We start from the raw sequence: 23603 nt of genomic DNA on the forward strand, positions 1-23603 counted from the left end.
AGCACTAATTTTTTAAAAAGTGAAGCTAACAGTTATTAAGCAAATTCACAAGAATTTACCACTTTCTCTCTGAAAATGCCAGGCACATACAACATCTTAGTGGGGCCTTAGATCAGTTTCAAAACTAAATAAAAAGGAAGTCCATTTCCTATAACTACCCAGCTGTGATCTCTCATTTCTAAATACAACATAAGCTTATAATTAAGCAGAATCAAATATAAGCTAAGATGGACCCCAATAATATACTGACCAATTTTCCCAAAAGGATCGTCCTTGAAAGGATCACCTGTAATGAAATATAAATAAGGACAAATCAAAATAATATTTACTGTTGTGACACCATTACTTAAAGGGCAACTTTAAAACAATAGCAAAATTTCTTAAAGCAAAGTTTGTTTCATTAACTCTACCTCAAAGTAGATAAAAACAGTGAATGCCAACCACCTTTAGCAAATATTTAAAATAATAAAGAGTAAAGGCAGAACTTCAACACATCTCATAAGAGAGGCTAATTTGAATTAGAGCTAATTATACTTACCTCTTGATCATAGCAAGAATTTTACTAACAAAGTCTCTGCTCTTCACAACAGTACAGGATAGGTATTACTACCATCACCCTTTCAGAAACAGAGACACTAAGCTTCACTGAAGTAAAAAACAATTCTTATAGAATCGGAGAGTCCAGAAATAAATAAACCCTGTCATTTATGGTCATTTGATTTTTGACAAGAGTGCCAAGACAATTCAATGGAGGAAGAATAGTCTTCAACAAATGGTGCTGAGACAACTGGATATCTATATGCAAAAGAATAAAGCTGGATCTTTATCTCACACCATATACTGAAGTTAATTCAAAATGGATCAAAGACTTAAATGTAACAACTAAAACTATAAAATTCTTAGAACATAAGAGTAAATCTTCATGACTTTGGATCTAGATATGACATCAAAAGCATAAGTGACAAAAGAAAAAATGGATGAATTGGACTTCAAAATGAAGACAACATAGAATACAAGAAAATATTTACAAATCATATATACGATTAAAGGACTTATATTTAGAATATGTACAGAACTCTTACAACAATAAAAAGACAAACAACCTAATTAAAAAACGGACAAATGATTTGAATAAACATTTCTCCAAAGAAGACATACGAATGGCCAATGAGCACAGGGAAAGATGCTCAACAGTGTTAGTCATTAGGGAAATAAAAAAAAATCAAACCCACAATGATATAGCACTTTACACCCACTAGGATGGCTATATAATCAAAAGGATAGATAATAATGAGTGTTGGCGAGGATACAGAGAAATTGCAACCCATATCCATCACTGGGGGGAATGTAAAATGGTGCAGACACTTTGGAAAACAGTCTGGCAGTTCCTCAAACAATTGAACATAGAATTATGGTATGATCTGATATATACCCAGGAGAAATAAAAACATATATCCACACAAAAACTTGTATATAAATGTTCATAGCAGCATTACTCATAATAGTGAATAAAGTGGAAACAACTCAAAAGTCCATAAACCAATGAATAAGTAAAATGTGGTATATCCATCTGATGGAATATTACCCCGTTAATATAAAGGAATGAAATACCAAAACAAACTACAACATGAGCGAACCGTAAAAATATTACACTGAATGAAAGAAGCCAGACATAAAAGAACACATATTGCATAACTACATAAATATGCAAATCTACACAGATACAAAGTAGATTAGTGGTTGTCTAGAGCTGGGGTTAGGGGAATGGGAACTGACTTCTAATGGGTACAGATGGGGTTGCTTTATGGGGTGTTAAAAAAAAAAAGTTCCAAAATTAGATTTTGGCGATGATTATACAACTCTGTGAATACAATAAAACCATTTAATTATATACTTTAAAGGTTCAATTTATGTACCTTTCCACACTTTATATAGCTCAATAAAGATTTTTTAAAAGTGTTCTAATATCTAAGCTCATTTCTGCCATGACTCGAAGCAAGTTATTCTATGTGCCTCAGTTTCTCATCTTTAAAACTGATATAAACTGACATATCCGTTTCACAAAGTGATTTTAGAAATAAATAAAACGCAAAAAGCGCTTTGACACAAGTGATATTTAGCAGAGTTTACACTTACATGACATATCTTAGTTTATTAAACTTAGGTTTCTTCGATAAGATTGTAGGCATCTTCAGGGCAGGGACCAGTCTATTAACTACTACTATAGCTTCCACTTTTTTAAAGCATGGTGTTGGCACTTCCAGTAGATAGGGCACTCTGGTTAAGCCCCATCTCCTCTCTTCCTTTTGATCCTTATTATGAAGAAGAAACGTACTCTTTATCAGGGGCTCCTAAGTAATAATCAAAGGCTTAGTCCCAGGATTTAGTTGCCTGAAGAGAACATATATTAAAATCTGAGCATATAAAACTTTACTCTCTACTTTACTTTTATTATGATGAGTAGGCTTTCAAAACTGAAGCCCTAATTCTTATATAGTTTATGTATTAAAAAGCCTTTTCGGTAAATTTATAATATAAAAATAGAGTACTTACTGCCAACAAAAGGATCAGACTGGAAAAAATCCAAGTTTGTATCTGCAACTGGATCTGTCAGTGAACTTGATTCTACAGTAAACGGATCTTCCTGAAAATAATTTTAAATAAGAACTTTTTTGTTAGGAACCAAAGCTTACATTTTAAAATAACATTTTAAAATAACGTGCTTTGAAAAACCAACTGATGGTAATGTAACAAATATTTCTGTGGTCAAAGAGTTCACTTAACACATTTTTCTCTTTACTCAGCCTAAAATAGTGTATAACCCATCTTGGGAAACCAGTGATAAGAACATTACATGTGAAATTATTTTTACCTCTTTTGAATGTCTGTCATTGTTAAATTCAGGACGAAGTTTTTCATTAACAGCTGCAGTCACCACTTCGTTTTCATCAGTCACACCAGCAGGCAGCACTTCAGGACTACTTCTTGCCTACAAAATATTAATGCTACATGGACTAACAAATACATTTTCTACTTGGCAGAGGAAACTGACAAAGAATAACCAAAACTTACTAGAAAATAAAAAAAGACAAGCAGAACATATTTAGCGAACGATGTCTCCTCTAATCTTTCTTGGGAAAATGGTACCAGCAAGTGTCCAGAAAACGTCAGGTCCTCCTTAACCATGTCCCTTTAGTCACCCCTCAGTTAGACTCCAAGTTTTACTGAGTCTACTTCCTACCTCTTTCTCAAATCCTTCCCTTCTTTTCCATCCTGTCACTATCACCCATTACAGTATCATCATTTCTGGTCCAGATTACTATAGTACTCTTCCAACGTTCCTGTCTGTAACGTGTGCCCTTCCAATCTATCTACCTTAGTCAAAGTAACAGATCTAAAATGTTAATCTGATCTTGCCCCTTCTGGTTAAGAGTTCTTCAGTGGCTTCCCATTGTTTTCTGGATTTATACGAGTAGATTAGTAAGGCTTCAGAAGCAGCAGGGGAAATCTCCATTTCATACCACCCTATGTCTTTGAAGGATAACCTAGTAATTGTACCTTTTGTGCTTAAAAAATATTCTATAATGTGTCCAAGACTGTACTGTGTAAATAAAATCAAGTCTGTTAATTTTATATCCTTAATATCTCTCAAATTTGTATTCTTCTAATCATCCCTCTTGTTATTGCTTAAGTTTAGGTTAAAACAACTCTCACCCAGACCATTCCAATAGTCTCTTATATCTCTGTGTCCAGTCCCACTCTCCAATCCATTCTCCACATTTTCTAAAAGGTAAACTTAATCGTGTCACTTCTTGCTTGAAATTCCCCAATGCCTATCACTGTAGTATGATAAATTCCCCAGTGCTTCAAGATGAATCCCAATTTTTTATTCTGTGGTCTTTTCTGACCTAAAAGTGGTCATTTTTATCCAGGTACACATCACAATCACCCAGGGATTTTGTTTATAAAATATATATACCTGGTTCCATCCCAGAAACTCTAGTTCCACAATTTGGAGTGGTGCTCAGGCACCTATATGCTGATAAAGTACCAGAGATAATGCAGGTACCCACTAGGAGAGTGCCTCATCCCCTACCAACGTTCTCTCCACCATCAGAAGATCTCCTCTGAAAACTTCCCACAACCCTGTGTAGCACGTTCTCTCCCATCTCATACTGATGCTAATGCTGTTGTCTCTGCTAGGAGTGTACCACCTTCTGCTTTGCTTGACCCCTTCTCACTGTGAAGGTTACTTGTGAAGCTTTCCCTACATCATTTCTCTGAGCCCTCTCCAAGCTGTCCTACCAGAACATCCCGTGCTTCCTTTGTCACAGCCCTTTCACACAGCATCACACTGCTAGACTGTATGCTGCCTGAAGGCAGGGTTCTTTTGGCTTTAGTCTCTGTAGCTCTGAAACACAACACAGCAGCACTCTTACACGTAGTTGATGCTCTCTAAATAACTGCTAAATAAATATCCTCAGCATTATGAAACAAAGAATCCCTTTCACCTTTGGGTGAGAGAATATAAAAACTGTTTTAAAAAGTTACTATCTACAAAACTACTGTTTTGAAAACATGCTCTGTAACAAATAGATTGGTTAAAATTACATTTTTACATATTAACTGTTAGAATTGTCGGATCAGTACCCATTCTCTGCCTCTGAAAAAAACAACACCTCAATTGTCCTCAGAGGAGGCAGTAAACGTATTTATATTAGGTATGATGTCAAGAAAACTTTGATCTAAATCAATTTTTTTCTGAAGTTGATTATGAAGGTTACGGATCTATTAGACTCACTGGAGACTCCTGATGTATGGGCTCCGACTCGAGGTTGCTCTGGCCTTCGGCGTTCTCATTCAGGTTGGCTGTTTCACTGCTGCTGGTGCTCAGGCTACAATAATCTGTAGCTCCATTTACAAGAATGCTGTGTGGGCTACTGCACCAATTTAATTGATTATTATGGTTTTCCTCTTTCATTTCCATCAGTTTCATTTGCATCTGTCAACACAAAGTAGAAATACAAAACAGAACTTATTACTACAAAGACATGCAACGTAAAACTGGCTATACCCTTGGACTTGGTCAATGATAAATTTGCTTCTGTAAGGAGAATACTCTGGGAAGAAAGCCTAACTTAAAGATTTCAGTAATCCATTCAAGTAAGTTCTCCTCTTGAGATTCTAGAACATACAGATTTGCTTTTGTACATCTTTTTCAAGTTCCAAGAATTTTGACTCAAATATCTGTATACTGCTAGTCCTGTAGGGTATAGAAGGCTCAGGGTATTGGGGAAAAGATAGCAAAGTGACAGAGCAAGTGAAGATTTTTCAGTGAAGCTTTAGAAGAGATAAAGGAAGTTGAGGGAAAGGACACAAGGCTTTGGAGTCATCCATACTCCTACTGGGAAGGCAAAGAGTGAAGACAAAGGTAAAATGAGCTCTGGCATTTTTTACTAGTGGGCTAGAGCCCTAGGAAGTAGTCTCTAAATTTAAGCTTGCCAAATATGCTAAATAAAAGGCACTCAAAGTCTTTTTGATCCCAATATCCAAGTGACTTTATACTCTTGGGACAATAGTGGGGCATAGACGATAGTATTCAATAAAATTTTAATATATATGTAAAAAAATGTTGGGGATCAGGGAAAGGAAAAAAGTGCTTAGTTATACTAACATCTATAACAAAGAAAAACAAATCTACAAGTATCTCAAAGAAACTGAGAAAGTAGAATAAAAAAATGTTTCTAATGAAAAGGAATACTCCCATTTTTCATAAATTATACATATTTTAAATGACAATGGAATTCTCTTTATTTGTTAGCATGCTGTGCTTTTGGTTTTTAGCAAACATAAAAAATACCTACTGACATTTCATAAATTAAGACTCTATTCACCTAATCTTATTTTCCCCATAAGGTTTTTCCCACCCCTGTTAAGACTTTTAGGCTGAACTCTATTTTTCTTAAGAAAATTTTTTCGGTTACAGTTGACATACAATATTATATTAGTTTCAGGTATACAGGTTAGTGATTAGACATTTACATAACTTAGAAAATGATTACCCCAATAAGTCTAGCACCCAGATCCCCGTAAGGTTTTTAAGTTGCTCAATTTGGAACCTGTAATTTTGCACAGATATTTCAGGATCATAACCTGGGAAAGAACACTATATTGGATTGGGAGACAGATGTAAATCTAGTTCTGTCACCTTCTAGTTAGGTGATCATCGTCAGAATAACCTCTTCAAGTCTCTATTTAATTCAAAAGGGAGTAGTAATTATCACCTGTTACACAAAGCAAAAGATATATTTGAAAGAACTCTGTAAAATGTAGAGGACTATATAAACGATGGACAATGTGTGTATAGGTACCTGGCACACCGAATTTCCCATTCCTATAAGCCTATAATTATGTTTTCCTCTGTTCCTTCCCCACTAATTCACCCCATTTTAAAAAAGTTAAAAACCTTGAACTCTTTGAGGGTAGAGACCACAACTTTTGTTATCAACTTTGTATCTCTAACTAACATCTAGCACAACGATGCACAGTTAAGTGCTTAATATGTGTTCACTTAATGAACACAAGTATTGTGCTTAAAATTTTTAACCATGGACATCAGAAAGCATCTATCTATCTATCTATCTATCTATCTAATCTAATCTAATCTCTCTCTCTCTCTCTCTCTCTCTCTCTCTCTCTCCCAAACTTCATCATATTTAGAATTTAAACAATCCAAAAATACTACACATTTGTAACACACAATGTATGTCTTGTATATTCCTAATGATAGAACAAAGACTTATAAACCTTTTTTTACTTTAAGCCATAGAAAGAAATAGATTTTACATCCTAACTCAGTAAATATGTATGTATATATCTGGATATGTCTCTCTGTGAATAGACGTATACATAAACATAAACACACACGTAAAACACAGACACATACACAATCATATATAGTTTATATATGACTTTATACACATACATACATGTGCACATACAGTGGTGAAACAGTTTTCATGAAGTGATACTTATCCTTACTACATGTAATGCACTCTGATGTTTCCTATTCTCGTTTCTTTTTTTTTTAATTTTACCATGACCATCGAATCAATTTCAGTACCCACTATAAACCCCGCATTCAAAAATTTAAAACCTTAACACTAAAATAATACCCATCATATTGAGGAAGCAGTAAGGGGAAATACTTGCCTATCAAACAATTCTATTTAGGACAGTTTGCTCCTCATGGTTATTTCTGAGACAATCAGTAGAATCTTGAACAAAACTAGGCAATCTTGTCTGGCTCTCTCATGCACCTGTCACTAAGCCTGTGTTCTTCCTTAGTCTCTTCATAAACTTAGATGATATAAAAACATCAGTAGTGCAACTAACACAAGCTCTTTGGAAACTGTCCAAGAGAAATGCAATAAATTTTTAGAACACCTTCAAAATACTTGGATAAAAATAGCATATATTGTATAAGTACAAATACATAGATTTAAGATCAGAGGATCTTTGCTTTTTTCTTTCTGCAAATACTAGGTAAGAAGAGGAAAATTTAGCAAGTTAGAAAAAATTTCTTCAGTTATTCCTTTTTCCAGAAAAGCTACAGTTTAAGCTTTAGAGAGCAATGAATAGTTTATAACCAGATTTTCATTTTTATAGACCCATGGGAATATACTGCCCTCTGTGGGAAAGACACACAAGCCACTGAGTCAAATGTAAGAAATTAGAATGTTTATTCTTAAGGTTTGGAGATCAGATACAAGATATAATAGCTTCCACAGACACCAAATATATCTGGCACACTTGGTAGTACAGTTTACTGAGGCTAGTTTCCTTGCTCATAGACATTGTTTTATTTTCTCAATGATAATTTATAATACCCAGAATCCTTTCTACTTTTCTCATTTATGCTCCTTACTTTGAAAGAAATCCAATTTCAAACAAGTCAAAGAAAAAAAATGAAACGACAAGCCAGAGGTAGGGAGAAATTATTTGCAAGTCAAATATCTGATAAAAGACTTATATCCGGAATGTATTTTAAAAAATTATAATTTAATAATAAGACAACCCAATTTTTTAATTGGGCAAAAGATTTAAATAGACATTTCATCCAAGGAGATGTATGAATGGTTAATAAATAAGCACATGAAAAGATGCTCAACATCACTAGCCATTAGGAAAATACAAATTAAAAAACCACTATGAGACACCACATTACACCTACTAGAATGACTATAATGAAAAACACAGAAAATAAAAGTATTGGTAAGAATGTGGAGAAACTGGAACCCTCACATTGCTGGTGGGAATGTAAAATGGTACAGCCACTTTGGAAAAGTTTGGGAATCGAAAGTTAAAAAAAAAAATTAAGCATCACTTTACAATATAACCAACAATTTCATACCCAAGAGAAATGAAAACCTATGTCCACACAAAGAACTGTACACAAATGTTCACAGCAGCATTATTCATAAGAGCCAAAAAGTAGAAAGAATCTAAATGTTCATTAACTGGTGAATGGATAAACAAAATACCTTATAAATATTCAATGGAATATAATGCTGATACGTGCTATAGTGTTGATGAACCTCAAAAAATATTACGGCCTCAGTTAGTTCAAATTCAAAATAAAAGGAATGGGCTATGTCAAAAAAAAAAAAAAAAAAAAATGGATCTGGGAGCTGTCATGCCAGAGGAACTGCTTGGGCAACTCTTATGACTCAAACCTTTGGAATGTTAAAATAGGGCAAAACAACCTGTGGACTGGGCTTAGGGCAACAACTGCCCCGAAGAACTGTTTGCAAACTGTTCGCAGTTATTATAACTACTGTGTTTCCCCGAAAATAAGACCTAGCCAGACAATCAGCACTAACGCATCTTTTGGAGCAAAAAATAATAGAAGACCCGGTGTTATTTTACTATAATATAAGACCCGGTCTTATATAAGACCGGGTCTCATATAACATAACACAATATTAACATAATATAATAATGGGTCTTATATTAATTTTTGGTCCAAAAGATGCATTAGAGCTGATTGTCCAGCTAGGTCTTATTTTGGGGGAAACACAGTACTGGACTGAAAATTAAAAACATTGTTTAGAATTAATATCACTATGTTATCTGCATCAATAGAAATGCCTTCCTCCTATTGATGTAACTATTCCCCTTTCCCTTCTCATAAATACCCCTCGCCTTTGTCTCCTAATTGGAACACTATTTGGGCTTCTGCCTGAACTCGTGCATCCTTAATAGCTATTCTTATTGATCTCAAATAAACGCTTTTTTTGCCTCTCACTTTGAAAGGCCCTTTCATTTTAACAGCTACATGATCTCTATGCTCCTATCTAACCATCTTACTATCATTCTATAAAATATTCTCCATTTAGGAAGGCAAGTATCTAAACACTGGACCTACCATAACACTGCACATGTATCTATATTAAAAAACAATTTTCTAATTTACAATAATAAAGGCTGCCAAATAAGTAAAATTGATTTCAAAAGTAGAGTCACAAAAAGGAAGACACTGGGTTATTTATAAAAATAACCTGCACTTGTTAGCATTTATGTTTCAAACACTATGCTAAAATGTCTCACAGGTTTTGCCTTATTTAATCTTCACAGCAGTCCTGGGGTACTGTTAATTCTCCGATTTTAAAGATGAGGAATCTGGCATTAAAGTGATTCAGGTAGTAAGAAGCAGAGCCAGCATTTGAACCTAAAGCACCCACCTACAAGTCCACACTCTTAACCACGACTCCAATGATCATCAGATGTACCAGATATATGACAGTTTCATTTATGAAAGGTGACGAGAAACTGAACTGTCTGAAACATGAATGAACTAGGCAGAGAGAAGGAGCAGAAGCTGAGAAAGTGTAATTCCCTAAAAGGATGTGCCGGCCCACTTTATGTCCCTTCTCGCTGCTGTACAGACTTACTGAAGTGACTTCCTGCTGAGACTCCTGCAGGTGCTGCTGAAGAGGTCCCAGCTGGGCCTTCCCTGACTCCACACTCTCCTCCAGTTCTGCCGTCTCTTGCTGTAGGCGATTCAACTCCTCCCTGGCGTTGGCCAGCTCTTCTTCGTAAGTGGAGATCTGTGATTCCTGACTAGTTAATTCAGCTTTCAAGGATGAGATCTATAATATGGGGGTAAATGACAAGACAGGGGGATTAAACAAAAGAGATGTCATTAAAATGTTCCATAATGCAGTATGTTTATTTGTTTAATTTACTATTTTGGTGGATTTTTTATGTAAATTTTTGATAGAAAAGGGAAAGTAGGGGGAAAAAATAGAGGGAAGTTGAAGGAATAGGTCACATACTTTCAAATAAAACTTGGAAAATACATTAAATGCTTTATTTTCGCTAAAGAGGGCCTGTAATTTCTGGATGAACCATGGTCCATTTCCTTCATGTGCCCAAACTACTGACTGCCACCTAACAACAACAAGCAGGAAGAGCCACTAAGGTAGAGACAGGTCTGTGGCAGTAAGGCCAGACTTTACCAGCTGGGCCTCCTCAGCGCATTTCTTCCTGACTTCCTTGAGCTGCTCCTCCAGCTGGGCTTTCTGCTCGTCCAGTCCATCAAGGAGTTCTTGTACTTGCTGTTTCTGAGCCTGCAGTTTTTGCAGATTAGTATTCTCCCTTTCAACTTCATCTTGAAGATCCTGACATACAAGAAAATTAACATATTTATTCTCTTCGCAGGCAGGGGAAGGTTAAGTTAACTATTTTTAAGAGCCTATCTTAAGGGAAAATAAAGTCTTGTTTTATTAAGTATGAGTATATTGAGTGGGTGGACTGGAGGATTCCTAGCCTTAAACACAATCTTTACTTGAGGACCTCTTCCTTACACTCCAGATTTAGATATCTAATTTGCTTACTCAAGCCTGTCCCTGAATGTCTGATGGGCTTCTCTAACGTGTCAAAAACAGAACTGGCATTTCCCCCCCAAAAATGTGCCTTATCCTCAATCTTCCCCCTTTCAGTTTCTCTGGCTAAAAAATATAGCTTCTTTGACTCTTCTCCTTCTCTCCTATCTCATCTCCAATATGTCAGCAAATCTTATTGCTTCTTCCATCAAAATATATTAAAAAACTGACCACTTTTTCCTTTAACCTTGGTCCAAGTCACTGTTATCTTTCCTGGATGGCTGCCTTCTAACTGCTTTCCCTGCTTCCTCCCATGCTACCTTGCAGTTTATTTTCAGGACAGCTGCCAAGTTAAGAACCTATGTCACTTCTCTATTCAAAACTCTACATTGACACTGCAGCTTCCTCACTGTAAAAACCAACGTCCTTACAACTTCATTTCCTACGGCTCTGTTCCTCGCTTGCTCTACTTCAGCCATGCTGGCCTCACAGTTGTTCCTCAAACATGCCAGATATGCTCTCTTCTCAGGATCTCTCACTGATTAAACCCTCTTCCTAGAAATTTCTTCCCCCAGGTATCCACATGGCTCAAGCCCTATCTCTTTCAAGTCTTTGCTCAACTGTTACCTTCTCAGTGAGACCTTCCTGAGCACCATCACCACCACGTCCCTCCCCACTCCTAATTCTCCTTTATATATAGCATATAATTTCATTTACTTTCTGTAACAGTTTTATTGGGGTAACTCACATAACATACAATTCACGCATTTAAAGTTTACAATTCACTGGTTTTTAGTATATTTACAAAGTGGTGCAACCATCACCACCACGACAATTTTAGAACATTTTCATCACCCCCCTAGAAAACCCCACACATGTTAGCAAGTCACTCCCTACTTCCTTCTCAATCCCCCAAAATGGAATCATACAACATGTGGGGTTTTTTCAAGACTGGCTTCTTTGTGGCTTAGCATGTTTTCAAGGTTCATCTGTGTTGGCATAAAACAATTGTTTTAAACAATTTTATTAAGGTATAATTTACATACCACAACATTTTCCTCTTTTAAGTATACAATTCATAAGTTTTAGTAAATCTATACAGTTGTGCAACCGTCACCATAATCCAATTTTAGAACCCTTGCATCACCTAAAAACATTTGCCTTGCACTCTTTTAGTCAATCCTTGTTCCCATTTCAAGCCCCAGGCAACAAATGATCTGCTTCCTATTGCTATAGTTTTGCCTCTTGTAGAAACTTCACATAAATGGAATCATATAATATTAATATGTAGTCTATTGTATCTGGCTTCTTACACCCAGTATAATATTTTTAAGATTGGTCTGTGTTACTGCATATACGTATATAAGTAGTTTGTCCCTTTTTATATGGCCGAGCAGTATTCCATTGTATAAATATACATTTGATGGACATTTAGATTAGTCCCAGTTTTTGGCTATTGTGAATAACAGAGCATATAATTTATCTTGTTTATGGTTTTTATACTTCTACTAGAATGAAAGCTCCATGAGTCCAGGAATATTTGTGAGTTTTGTTCACTGCTGTATTCCCAGTTCCCGGTATGCAGAGGTACTCTGTATTTAGTGAATGATGAATGACATCATAAAAATGTCAATTCTTTCCTAATTAATCTATACATTCCAATGAAAATCCTAATAAGGTTTTTTCAAGGAACACAACAAGCTGATTCTAAAACACATTTGGATGAACAAGGGAAAAAATAGGATTATAAAATGTGAAATGACTTACCCTACCAGATATTATGAATTATTGGAAAGCTAAGAAAATTAAGACAGTTTGGTATTGATGCCCAGATAGACAAACAGATCAAAGGAACAGAAAAGAGCATTCAGACCTAAATCTAGGCATATATATATAAAAAAAAGACACATAGACATAACATTAAAATTGACTGTAAGAAAAGAGAACTATGAATACTATAAGTATTCAGTAAATGACTGGGCATACCACACAGCAAAACAAAGTCTCTAAATCACACCAAACTGAAAAATAAATTCCAGGTATATTACAGACCCAAATGTGAAAGACAAATTTTAAAATGTATAGAAGAAAATATAGATTTCATTGTAGGAAAGAATTTCTTAAAACAAAAAAATATTAAACCATTTTGAAAATGCTCTATTTATTTATTCTTCTATGTGCCAGACTTTATGCTTAATGACAAAAACTATAGAGATTTTTAAAAAACACAATGGGAAATATCTGTACCATCTGCTTTATTTTTCTAAAAAATAAAGTATATTAAAAAAATACAAGGGAGACTTTGGGAGACAGATAGAAGCAGCCACTGCCATCATTACCACATTGAAACACAGCAGTCAAGATAAAGTGATATGTATACCCTCTACAACTGGGGTTCCCCATCTGAACCACAGAAGATCATTTGAATGACTACTTTGTTAATTCTCCCAAGAATGGCACATTACCAGTACCTCTGTAGATGCACAGGAGAGAGATTAATTTATTACATGTAAATGATTCCATAGGGAATTAAGACTTAGTTCTCTCCAGGAACCGTAAGTGAGAAAGAAGAGGGGATTGATTGATAACTCTAAGTAAGGCATGTGTTCATACAGTGGGCGGAGATCTCAAAGAGGGTGAAGGAAAATTGTAAATACAAATTCAAATAACACTATCTTTTTAATAACAGACTATTCAAAGGTTCCAATAGTTATTCATCGGAATAAGAATCTAAGAACAAAGGAAAAAACCTTAATCAGAAGAAGTTCTCTGAATTTACTGCACGTTATATGCAAGACAGCATGGCATCATCATTATAATAGCAAATACTTTCAGTCCTTACAATGTGCTAGGTACTGTTCCAGGCTTTTTACATATATTAACTCATTTATAATCCACATAACAGATCTACAAAGTAGGTACAATGACTCACATTTTATAGATGAGAAAACAGACTTACGAGTTGATGGACAAGTAACTTGTCCAAAGTTATAGTTAGCAAGCGATGGATTCAAACTAGGTTCTGACTCCAGAGTGTGAGCACTTAACCCCTATGCTGTACACTGTCTGTAGAGTAAATGTCTCACTCACGTGTGCCACTATTTTTCAAATACAGGCATACCTCGAAGATATTGCGAGTCGGCTCCAGACCACCACAATAAAGCGAGTATCACAATAGAGAGTCACACTAATAGTTTGGCTTCCCAATGCATATAAAAGTTGTATTTATACTATACTGTAGTCTATTAAGTGTACAATAGCATTGTCTTTAAAAACGATGTACATACCTTAATTTAAAAATACTTTACATCATCTGAGCTGCTGGAAAAATGGTGCCAATAAACTTGCTCAACACAGGGTTGCTACAAACCTTCAATTTGTAAAAAACGCACTGTCTCCAAAGTGCAATAAAAGAAGTATGCCTGCATACGAGTACGCAGATGCTTCTGGGATTAAATAAAACACTGAACAGTGCTTTTTATCACTGCCTTTTATCTTACATTTTCTCAACCAACTGATTAAATCGGTAAGTGTAACTATCATGCTGCTTTCCTTAAAAAATTCCTTTAAAAGGGCCAACACAATAGTTGATCATGAACGATGCTTCTAGTCCCAACATTCCATGAGTCTACTGTATGTGATTACAGATTCATAATGGTGTGCTCCATTAGTAATTTATCATTAATTTACCATAACCACCTAAATATTTTTTCATGCCTACATTTTTAACCTTACCTATACTGTTAACCTATCCATACTCAAATATAGAGATACAGGTTTAGATATGCACCTGGCAATATCTCTCAATAAATATAGGTCCCTCCCTTTTCTTTTACATGACACAAAATTTTATGTAAATATTCTACTACTGTAACAAAGAACATTTTTTAAAACTGTACAGTTAACTGAATGTTCCCTTGACCATTCCTCCTGTCCTACTCCCTTTCCTAAAAGCATCATGCTGGTCAGCGGTTATACTCTATTTTCCACTTAAATGCTCTACTTGCTTACAGCAAAAGAAAGGAGGACAATAGCAATTAGAGAATGGCAAGGATGACATGAAGAAGACTACTGAAATATAGTATCAAGGTTTGTTTTAGAAAAATACCAAAGCTAGCCACATCCAAGGTTCCTCATGCAGGAATGAAGGGACCCTTGAGCTGGGATCTTGGCTTTATTTAAAATGAAATTTCAAAGAAAATGTGCTGTTTTCTAGAAATTACACAAGATACTGAAAATGATCCCCATTCTTCCACACTCCATGAAGCACTATGGGGGTAGTGAAAATAAAATTTAAACAAATGGATAAAAACTCTTTGCTATATATTATAGTAAAATAATTCATCTTAGCAACCCGAGTCACTTGTACAACCGAAAAATAACTTAAGTATTAAACCTATGAAACATTAGCAACATGAATACATTTGCATTTAATATAAAACAGAGTAAAAAATAAAACTAAAAGGGTACTAACTTATGAATAAAACACGTACTTATATTTAACTGATTTTAAAAAAAGCCTCTACAGACAAAACCAAAACAAGAAATAACCATGTACATTCACTATACCGGCCTAATTCTCAAAATGGAAATTATAAGAGTATTCTTAATGTAAAAAAAGTATCAACAAGATGTTTAAGTCAGAGAACAGAAAGGGAGTCTATTAAACTACGGTGGGTGTTCGGAAACCTCACTAACAAACCGCCTTTAGTTCCCAATCATATGCTTCCCAGCATGTTCTAAGAACATTATCGCTAGGAAAAGAATGTTGAGCTCATGTATCTAATTTTATTTCCACCCAAAATAAGTCATCCCTCTTCATCTAAAAAAAAATAACTAAGTGTTGGCCAGCCCGGTGGCTCAGGCAGTTGGAGCACCGTGCTCCTAACACCTAAGGCTGCCGGTTCGATTCCCACATGGGCCAGTGGGCTCTCAACCACAAGGTTGCCGGTTCAACTCCCCCAAGGGATGGTGGGCTGCGCCCCCTGCAACTGGCAACTGGCAACTGGACCTTGAGCTGAGCTGCGCCCTCCACAACTAAGACTGAAAGGACAACTTGACTTGGAAAAAGTCCTGGAAGTACACACCGTTCTCCAATAAAATCCTGTTCCGCTTCCCCAATAAAATCATTTAAAAAATAAAAATAAAAATAAAATAAGTGAACTAAAATGAAAAAATTAAAAAATGGACAATTACTATAAATTACTGAATCTTTACCGGTAATGCATAAATAACTGGAAGCTTCTTTGGCATGAGGGTAATATGAACAATACGGAGGAGTCTGACTCTTCATGACACCTACTGTGCTCCCAATCGGTTCTGCCTGTAGTTTCCGGCTGTGTCTTGTCCTACTTTTAATTTCATGCACAAAATTGAAGTTTATTCATTTGTTGTCAACCATTTCCTTAAATTCACCTCCATCTAACAATATATTACCAAATATAGTAAAAGATATGATTTAAGGTACAATTTCTAAGCTTACCCTTAAGCTCACAATATAGAAGATTTTGGAATCTACAGACATACATACTAAACTATCACTATAAGGTAACACACTGGACATGCCATAGAAGTGGATACACTATTCTTTGGGAGTTCCAACACAGGAAAGACTGGTATAGACTGAAGGGATAGAGAAGGCAAAGTTTTAGAGAAGTGGTGGAATTTGAGCTGGGCTTTAAGGCATAGGTAGAATTCACATAAGCAGGGAGGTAGGGGACATTCTAGATTGCAACAACAAAATGTATAAGAGTGGGAATAAGAAGGAGAATACGTAGGTACGCAGTTTAGAGGCAGAAAATAAAAAATTTAAGTAGTAAAAGAGGAGGGTTTGTATCTCTTTTTTTTTTTATACTTCCAATATGCCCCAGAGGTATGACATCCTCCCATCATTAACAGTGGCAGTGGGCAACAGTAAACATTTTCACATCTGAGAGTCATGATACTAAAATTAGTTTAGGAAGAAAGGCAAGAAGAGGATGGGGTAAGCATTTATGATCTGACAGATGTGAAGTGAGAAGGGTGGCAGTAGTGAGAAAGAAAAACACCGACAGAAAAAGGAAATTCAAAATTGAGGCCATTTTTTCCCCAACAAAACTTGTTTTTTTAGACATACTGACTTTGAAATGATAAACACCAAAATGCCTAACTGGAGACATGCGACTGGTACTCAGGAGATTTAAGGGCTTGATAAATATTTGGGAGTCATCAGCATACGGATGACAGAGGGTGTGAAAAGGAAAGGAAGTGGGTCAGGGGAGAGTATGTCAGTCCCAGGCAAAGGCAACAGAAACAAAGGGTCAGAGATAGGAGAATATCTAGGAGAGTGTAATCTAAGAAAGCAGCAACAATGGATTTGGCCTTAATATTATTCGTGGTCCTAAGGAGAAAAATTAAAGCACAGTGGTATGGGTTAACAGCACATTAAATAGGGTTACTGAAAAGATAGGAAGGGAAAAAATAGCCACACAAGGGCGACAAACATAGAGAAAAATATGTTCGTAGCTAAGGTGGCAGCAATAGCAAGAAAAAAAAAAGGTATTTCCAAATTGGTGAGTCCTATGTACAGATAGCCTGACGTAAACATAGAAAAGTCAGAGAAGAGCCTGCTGACGAAAGGAGGGTAACAAGGAGATGACAGTGGAGCACAGAGTAATACTACTAAGTCAGAACATTTACTGAACTTATCCGGTGCCAATCACACTGTGAGGCATTTTACCTACATTGTCTCATTTTATTCTCACAGCAACTCTCAGTGTTTGGCATTTTTATTATCCCATGTTACAGAAGAGAAAACTAACGTGTAGAGTGGTTTAATTACATAGGATCACAAACTTAGGAAGAGCCAGAACCAGGAACTAAATTCAAGGCTGTCTGATACCAAGTTGCTCCTATAGAATTCTATGCAAAACTGAAGGAAGCAAAAATATGAGGGTGAATTCCTAAATATTTGTTGACTACTCAGAAGAAAAATTTTAATAAAATTGTAGGCAGTTTAAGGCAGGAAAACATGTGGGTCTACCTACTCCCTTTAACAACAAAAGCCCAAACCATAAACATTTGAGACAGAAGAGCCTTTTTTATAGCCTTTTCCTCTTGGATTACTTTGGACCTAATTTCTCCATAGAACTTGATAAACTAGCAGTGTTTATCATGAAATTAAATTTGAAGTTAATCGCTGGTTTGGTCTTCAAGAAAAAAATTTTGAACTGAAAGTTTTCAATACGTAGTTCATGGAACTATACACAGGAAACAAAATTTAGAATTTAATTATGCAGATTTTCTAATTTTGCTGAATTAGGAAGACTATATAAATGCAAAACAAAAAAGAACTAGTCTTTTGGTCTTGGTTGCATCTAAAGAGGCTTTGAAAGTTTGGTTTCTGGCTTGAGATATGAGCTCATATAATCACTCTCTGTGACTATAAATATGGAGAAAAGCAAGAACACTCAGAAAAGCCAATTTTGGATTAGGCAGACAATCACTGATAGGTCAAAATTCCCTTACTTCTCACCTAATGTCTTCATTTTTGGCATTTCTCATTAGCACCTACATTAAAAAGTGGGTTCAGGAAGAAGCACTAATAGCTCCAGTAAACTGCCTTTTGCCAGAGAAATTAGAAAATAAGCACTAGGAGTTGCAGTAACTTATAGATTTTATTATATTTTTTTTTTACTTATAGATTTTAATTATCCATGTTATTTCTAGTTTGTGCCTCATTGCTAATGTGTAAATCAGAGTCAATTCAATAGGTAATGAAATCTACTTATTACCACTTCTGGTGAGTTGTCTTGTGCTTCAGAAAATTGAAAATGATCACTAAAATTAAAAGTTTTAATTACTTGAAGATGTCAATTATCTATGTCATTCTTCGTCTAGCGTCTCATTACCATGGATAATACAGAAATACAGTATTGAGATGGAATGAGTAATGAATCTATTAATGCAAAGCTTTAATCCAGTGTTATTTTTCAATGAACTTATGTTCAACCATTACAATTTGATCGGTACCAACCAGATCAAGATGTCTTTCATTTACAGCTCCCTATAAAGAAAAATTCAACAGTTGAGACTTCCTCTGCCAATCACACGTTTTGGATTTAGCAAAAGCTTAAGGTTTAACATTTACCATCACCACTAAGGATAAGCAAATCATGAAGAAATTTTGACTGACAACAAAACTGTAGTTATAAGAAATCAAATATTCAAGGATAGTCCATTTAGCCTAAAAGGAACGATGTAAATTTTAGTGTTTGTCCAAACTGTTTATTTAAATTTACATCCTCAAATGACGCAATAGGGAAAACCAAGAGGTGGATGTACACAAATAACAAAACATTGTCTATCGCAAAAAAGTTCCAACTTTGAAACATTATCTGGTTAAATTTAGAAGCTGTCCAAGATTTTACCAGTAACTGTATCTGTTTCTTAGATTGAGAAAAGTTTTGTAGATTATTTTATCTTCCATTTTTAAACTATTTTCAGCAGTAATTGCTTAAAGTCTGTGACTTTTTTGTATTTCTTAAGCTCAAAAATTGCACAAAAATAATGTAATCACCAGCCATCTCACTATGACAAAGAAAAAAATATATTAGTGATGATCTCTTGACTTCTGCATCACCTTTAGGAAAATTCAAGTACATATAATAAAATCAGTCATCTAATACAAGAATCAACTTCCAACAAGAAGTCTCTCAGGCTTCTTCCTCAATCTCTCAGTAAGTCATTCTCCCCACCCTTGCACAGTCCACTTGGTAGACAATCTCTGGTGAATGTCCACATCAAAACAAAACAATGGATCTAACAGTTTAAAGGAGCTTTCACCCATTTAAAACTGGGATAAGCAGAGAAATCCAACATCCAAAGTAACATGGTAAGAAGTGCCCACCCATGAGCTATTACTAGCAGCTGCTACTGCTGCTTCTACCCAATCTCCTGTGTGTGCTGGTGCAGCATTCAGGAAACAGTGCCCCAGTAACACGGTCATATGCGATGCTTACTGTTCTAAATGCAACACTGCCCAATTTCCTGAATTTTCAATGTTTGAAATACCCCCTTTTGTGTCAGTTCCCAATCAGAAACCGAGGTTTTATTGTCTTTTCTACTTGTAAAATGAAACCACTTAACATAGCGCTTTGTGAAAATGAATTAAATCTTTTTATGCCAAAGTTTAAGATATCCTGGCTACTAAGCAACTTACAAAATGCTATTTTAAATTGTTCCATATGATTTCCACCCTGCCAGTATTATGAAAAACAGTCCTTTAAAATACTAGGTCTCCTAGCTAACAAAATTTCACATCTATGAAAACGCAATTTGACTATCTCACTCATTTAATATTACTGGTGTAATAATACTTACATCGTAAGTCAAACCTAACCTTTAATGATACAAAGGCAGGTAAATATTGTCTTTAAAATACTTCCAAAACTAGAAATTTATGTTGAAAAATACTGCTTTCTCATTATAGTATGATTTTTGCAGGCCAGAAGTCAGAGGAAAACAATTATTTTACAAAAGATAAATATTTATGCCACATATATAAGAGGCATTCCTTGACCATAGCCATCAACACCATAACCACCACACAGTAAATGAACCTATACATTTAGAATGAATTCTCCTAAATAAAAAATGGAATACTGAATTTTACAGTTCACGTACCTGAATTTCGCATGCCCTCTGTTTAACAGTATCTTCTTTCTCCTTAAGGTCCTGTTCCACATTATTCTTTTCCCTAGAAGACCAGCAAACAATGCAAGAATATTTGAGAACATCAGCTACAGCCGGTATGGTTATCCATCCCCCTAATCCTGAATCGCTTTTTAAATACATAGTGAAACATTCAATTTTTAAATGAAGGGCAGATTATTCTACCCTCTTTTAATTATTTATGGCACAGCAATGAACATAAGCTGTTTGTTTAAAAAAATTGCTTTCTCACTAAAATGTGGTAAAAAGAGAATAGATTAAAAAAAGAAGAGGAGAAAAATAATCAATGAAACACTCAGGTTTCACTGATCTCACTGTTGCTATGGAAATGCTGTCCAACGAAAATTGCTGGTAAAAAAAGGAGGGGTTGCATCAGCTCTGTAAGCTTAACCCTTAAGTACCACTGCTAAAATCAAATGAAAACAGCTAATAGAAACAGTCAACAATATTAAAGAAAAGGACATTTACTGAAGTGTTAATTTCCCCTTAAATCACTGGTGTGTACCAATTTTAGAATGAAACAGAGAAAATGGAAAGGATTGCCAATACACAGGCTATTTGCTCTATCAAATACATCTGCTAAAAAAAGCTATTTTAGGATTACAGATCAATCCCAATTGATCAAATATATAAAACAATGTATATTAAGTGAAAAAAGAATCACATTAGCATTTATCTCTTTCTACTTTTCAGATCAAACATGCTAGAATCCACTTTTATTTAGAAATATCATTACCTAAATTCTTACATGCTTCCATCAGAGCTGGATTCCTACTAATGAACGAACCCGAAGCAATCTTTGATTCAGAATTACAAAACAAAGCTATTTCTTTTGATGTTATAAATATAACTGCTGTTTGTACTAGAATCACACACACACACACACACACACACACACACTGCTCCTTTCACTTTTTCTTTTCTACAAAACGAGAGAAAAAGCCATAGAATTCTGCAGCAATACATTTTTGGAGTGGGGGGAAGGTAAGACAAGGCGACATGAAGAAGGGAGGATAGCATTCAAGAAGTCCTCCAGACTAGTGCTGCAGTTTCCCCTTAGAGCATCATGACTATACTTCCGTTTCATCCCAGACATAACCCAAACATAAGCTCAGGCTCCATTAAACTGTAGCATAAAGGAAAGTGAGAAAATGACACCAAAGGAGATACTTAAGGGAACACTGCATGCTACATTTATATTTCTCACCTTTTGAAGGTAAGATTTTTAAATGCAGACAAAACTCAACTGTTTTGGATATGCAGGCACAATGCTCTTAAGAATTGTATGGGAGAAAAGAATACAAGAATAAATCTGTTTGCATATTGTTACTTTTAAATACTTGAGATGGCCAAGGAGCTCACTAACCGTTTGTCAGATGGGTCGCAATGTGGGTCACGATGTCGCGGAGATTTTAAACAGTCCCTTACCATACGAATCATTGTTCCAGCCTGTTCCTCCCATACCTCAACCTATTTATTATGCAAAGGTCACACCCCACTTCCAATCCTTGTAAAATTATGTAAAATCGAAATATAGAAAAACACAGGAAGAAAAATCTAAATATATCCCGCAAATTCTACAAGCTCAATCTTAGAAATTTTTTCTTTCCTCATTATGTGAGCAGAAGAGTGTTTTCAGTCCCGCTGCAGCATGTCAGAGATAAGTCACATGAAAAACTAGCCCCCTCCCCCATACAAAATCCTCAGAGGCATTCCACACAAGGTCAATATCAATTCAGCTCCTGGTTTCCCACAGTAGATAATAACAAAAATAGAAAACACACGGTATCTTAGATCAGCACTGAACACACTCATGCGTGTTTGTATTCAATCCTTTCTGCTCTGCTGTTAACTGCTTTACTGACTATCTGCTCAGAAGATCAAGTGTACATGCAGGAAAACAGGCTGCAAGAGTGGGCAGTAAGCTGACTTAAAGTAGACAACACAGAAAAATGGGAGCGCAAAAGGAGGAACCTCACTTGGTGAAAAAGGAAAACAGATTACAAAGGACTCTCAGCTCTAACAAACAAACAGTCTATATTTGGGTAAAATGGAGGAAGCTTAGAAAGTACAAATTTCTCTTCACAATTTTGGGTGTGGAAGGGGTGGAGAGCAGTGGTGATGCCTCTAAACATATTCTGAAAACCATTCCCAACTAAATAAAATATGAAAATGTTTAGGCATTACTTTCTCTTAGTCTGAAATCAATTTAACTTTTTAATCTATTTTTATTTAGTAAAATTCTGGTCTCATAATCCCTTTTATTGTCAAAGCCAAGTAGTATAATACACACTACTAAACAGAAACCTTTAAAAAATAAAATTGTCAATTATATTACTCTCTCTAAAAAACATAATTGAAATTATGTCCTATAAATCATAAAATCAAAACATTTTATCATTAATTTAAGATTATAATTTCAGAGATACCAAACTGTTATTCTGTGGTATTCCATTGACTCTCAACCTATGCAGCTCATTTCAGACAAGAAAAAATATCCTTCTCATTTCAGGCAAAAAAAAATATCTAAACACATTTAGGTACACTAAGGATGCCTGGCCATATTTCTTACACTCTCCTTTCAAATTAACACATATATTTTTCTAAAGGTGATCAATGCATAACTAATGCAAAGAATTGTTTAACATTAGTAATTTAAAAACTTAATTCTTTTCAAGATTCTGCACCACAATAAAAAAATCATATTTAGATACAGTTTCCTAAGAAGCCCACCAATATAGGCAGATAAGATAGACATAAGATATATTCCAAAAATAGGTGACCCTTTTGCCCAAAGCACTATGCATCTTGGATGCTAGGACAAGAAAGACTATCGCCTTCACTTCAGTGACTTCCAGAAAAGGGAAAAGAAACGATCCTACACATTCTCTATCTTAGACTATCTCTCTGCCCCTATTCACTCCCAAGATGCTGGTACATCCTGAGGAATCCACAAATACCAAAGCCATAAAGGCCAGGGATAGCATTCCCTGGCGGATTCCGTGG

General features: G+C 35.4%; 1 protein-coding gene across 4 annotated transcripts in view; it reads right to left on the minus strand.

Moving 5' to 3' along the window:
* Window positions 1-23603, minus strand: part of EPS15 (epidermal growth factor receptor pathway substrate 15) — a 102015-nt gene that overhangs the window by 22592 nt on the left and 55820 nt on the right. For all 4 annotated transcript variants that reach the window (XM_074334711.1, XM_019742857.2, XM_019742856.2 and 1 more), the window contains exons 13-19: window positions 20550-20622; window positions 10521-10682; window positions 9954-10151; window positions 4802-5002; window positions 2873-2989; window positions 2554-2644; window positions 251-286 (exon numbers count right to left, since the gene is read on the minus strand). In XM_074334711.1, the coding sequence (XP_074190812.1) occupies window positions 251-286; window positions 2554-2644; window positions 2873-2989; window positions 4802-5002; window positions 9954-10151; window positions 10521-10682; window positions 20550-20622 (878 nt within the window). The remainder of the gene's footprint in view (window positions 1-250; window positions 287-2553; window positions 2645-2872; window positions 2990-4801; window positions 5003-9953; window positions 10152-10520; window positions 10683-20549; window positions 20623-23603) is intronic.

The sequence above is a fragment of the Rhinolophus sinicus genome, linkage group LG06 (genome assembly GCF_036562045.2).
Source record: "Rhinolophus sinicus isolate RSC01 linkage group LG06, ASM3656204v1, whole genome shotgun sequence".
In the NCBI taxonomy this organism is placed as follows: Eukaryota; Metazoa; Chordata; class Mammalia; order Chiroptera; family Rhinolophidae; genus Rhinolophus; species Rhinolophus sinicus.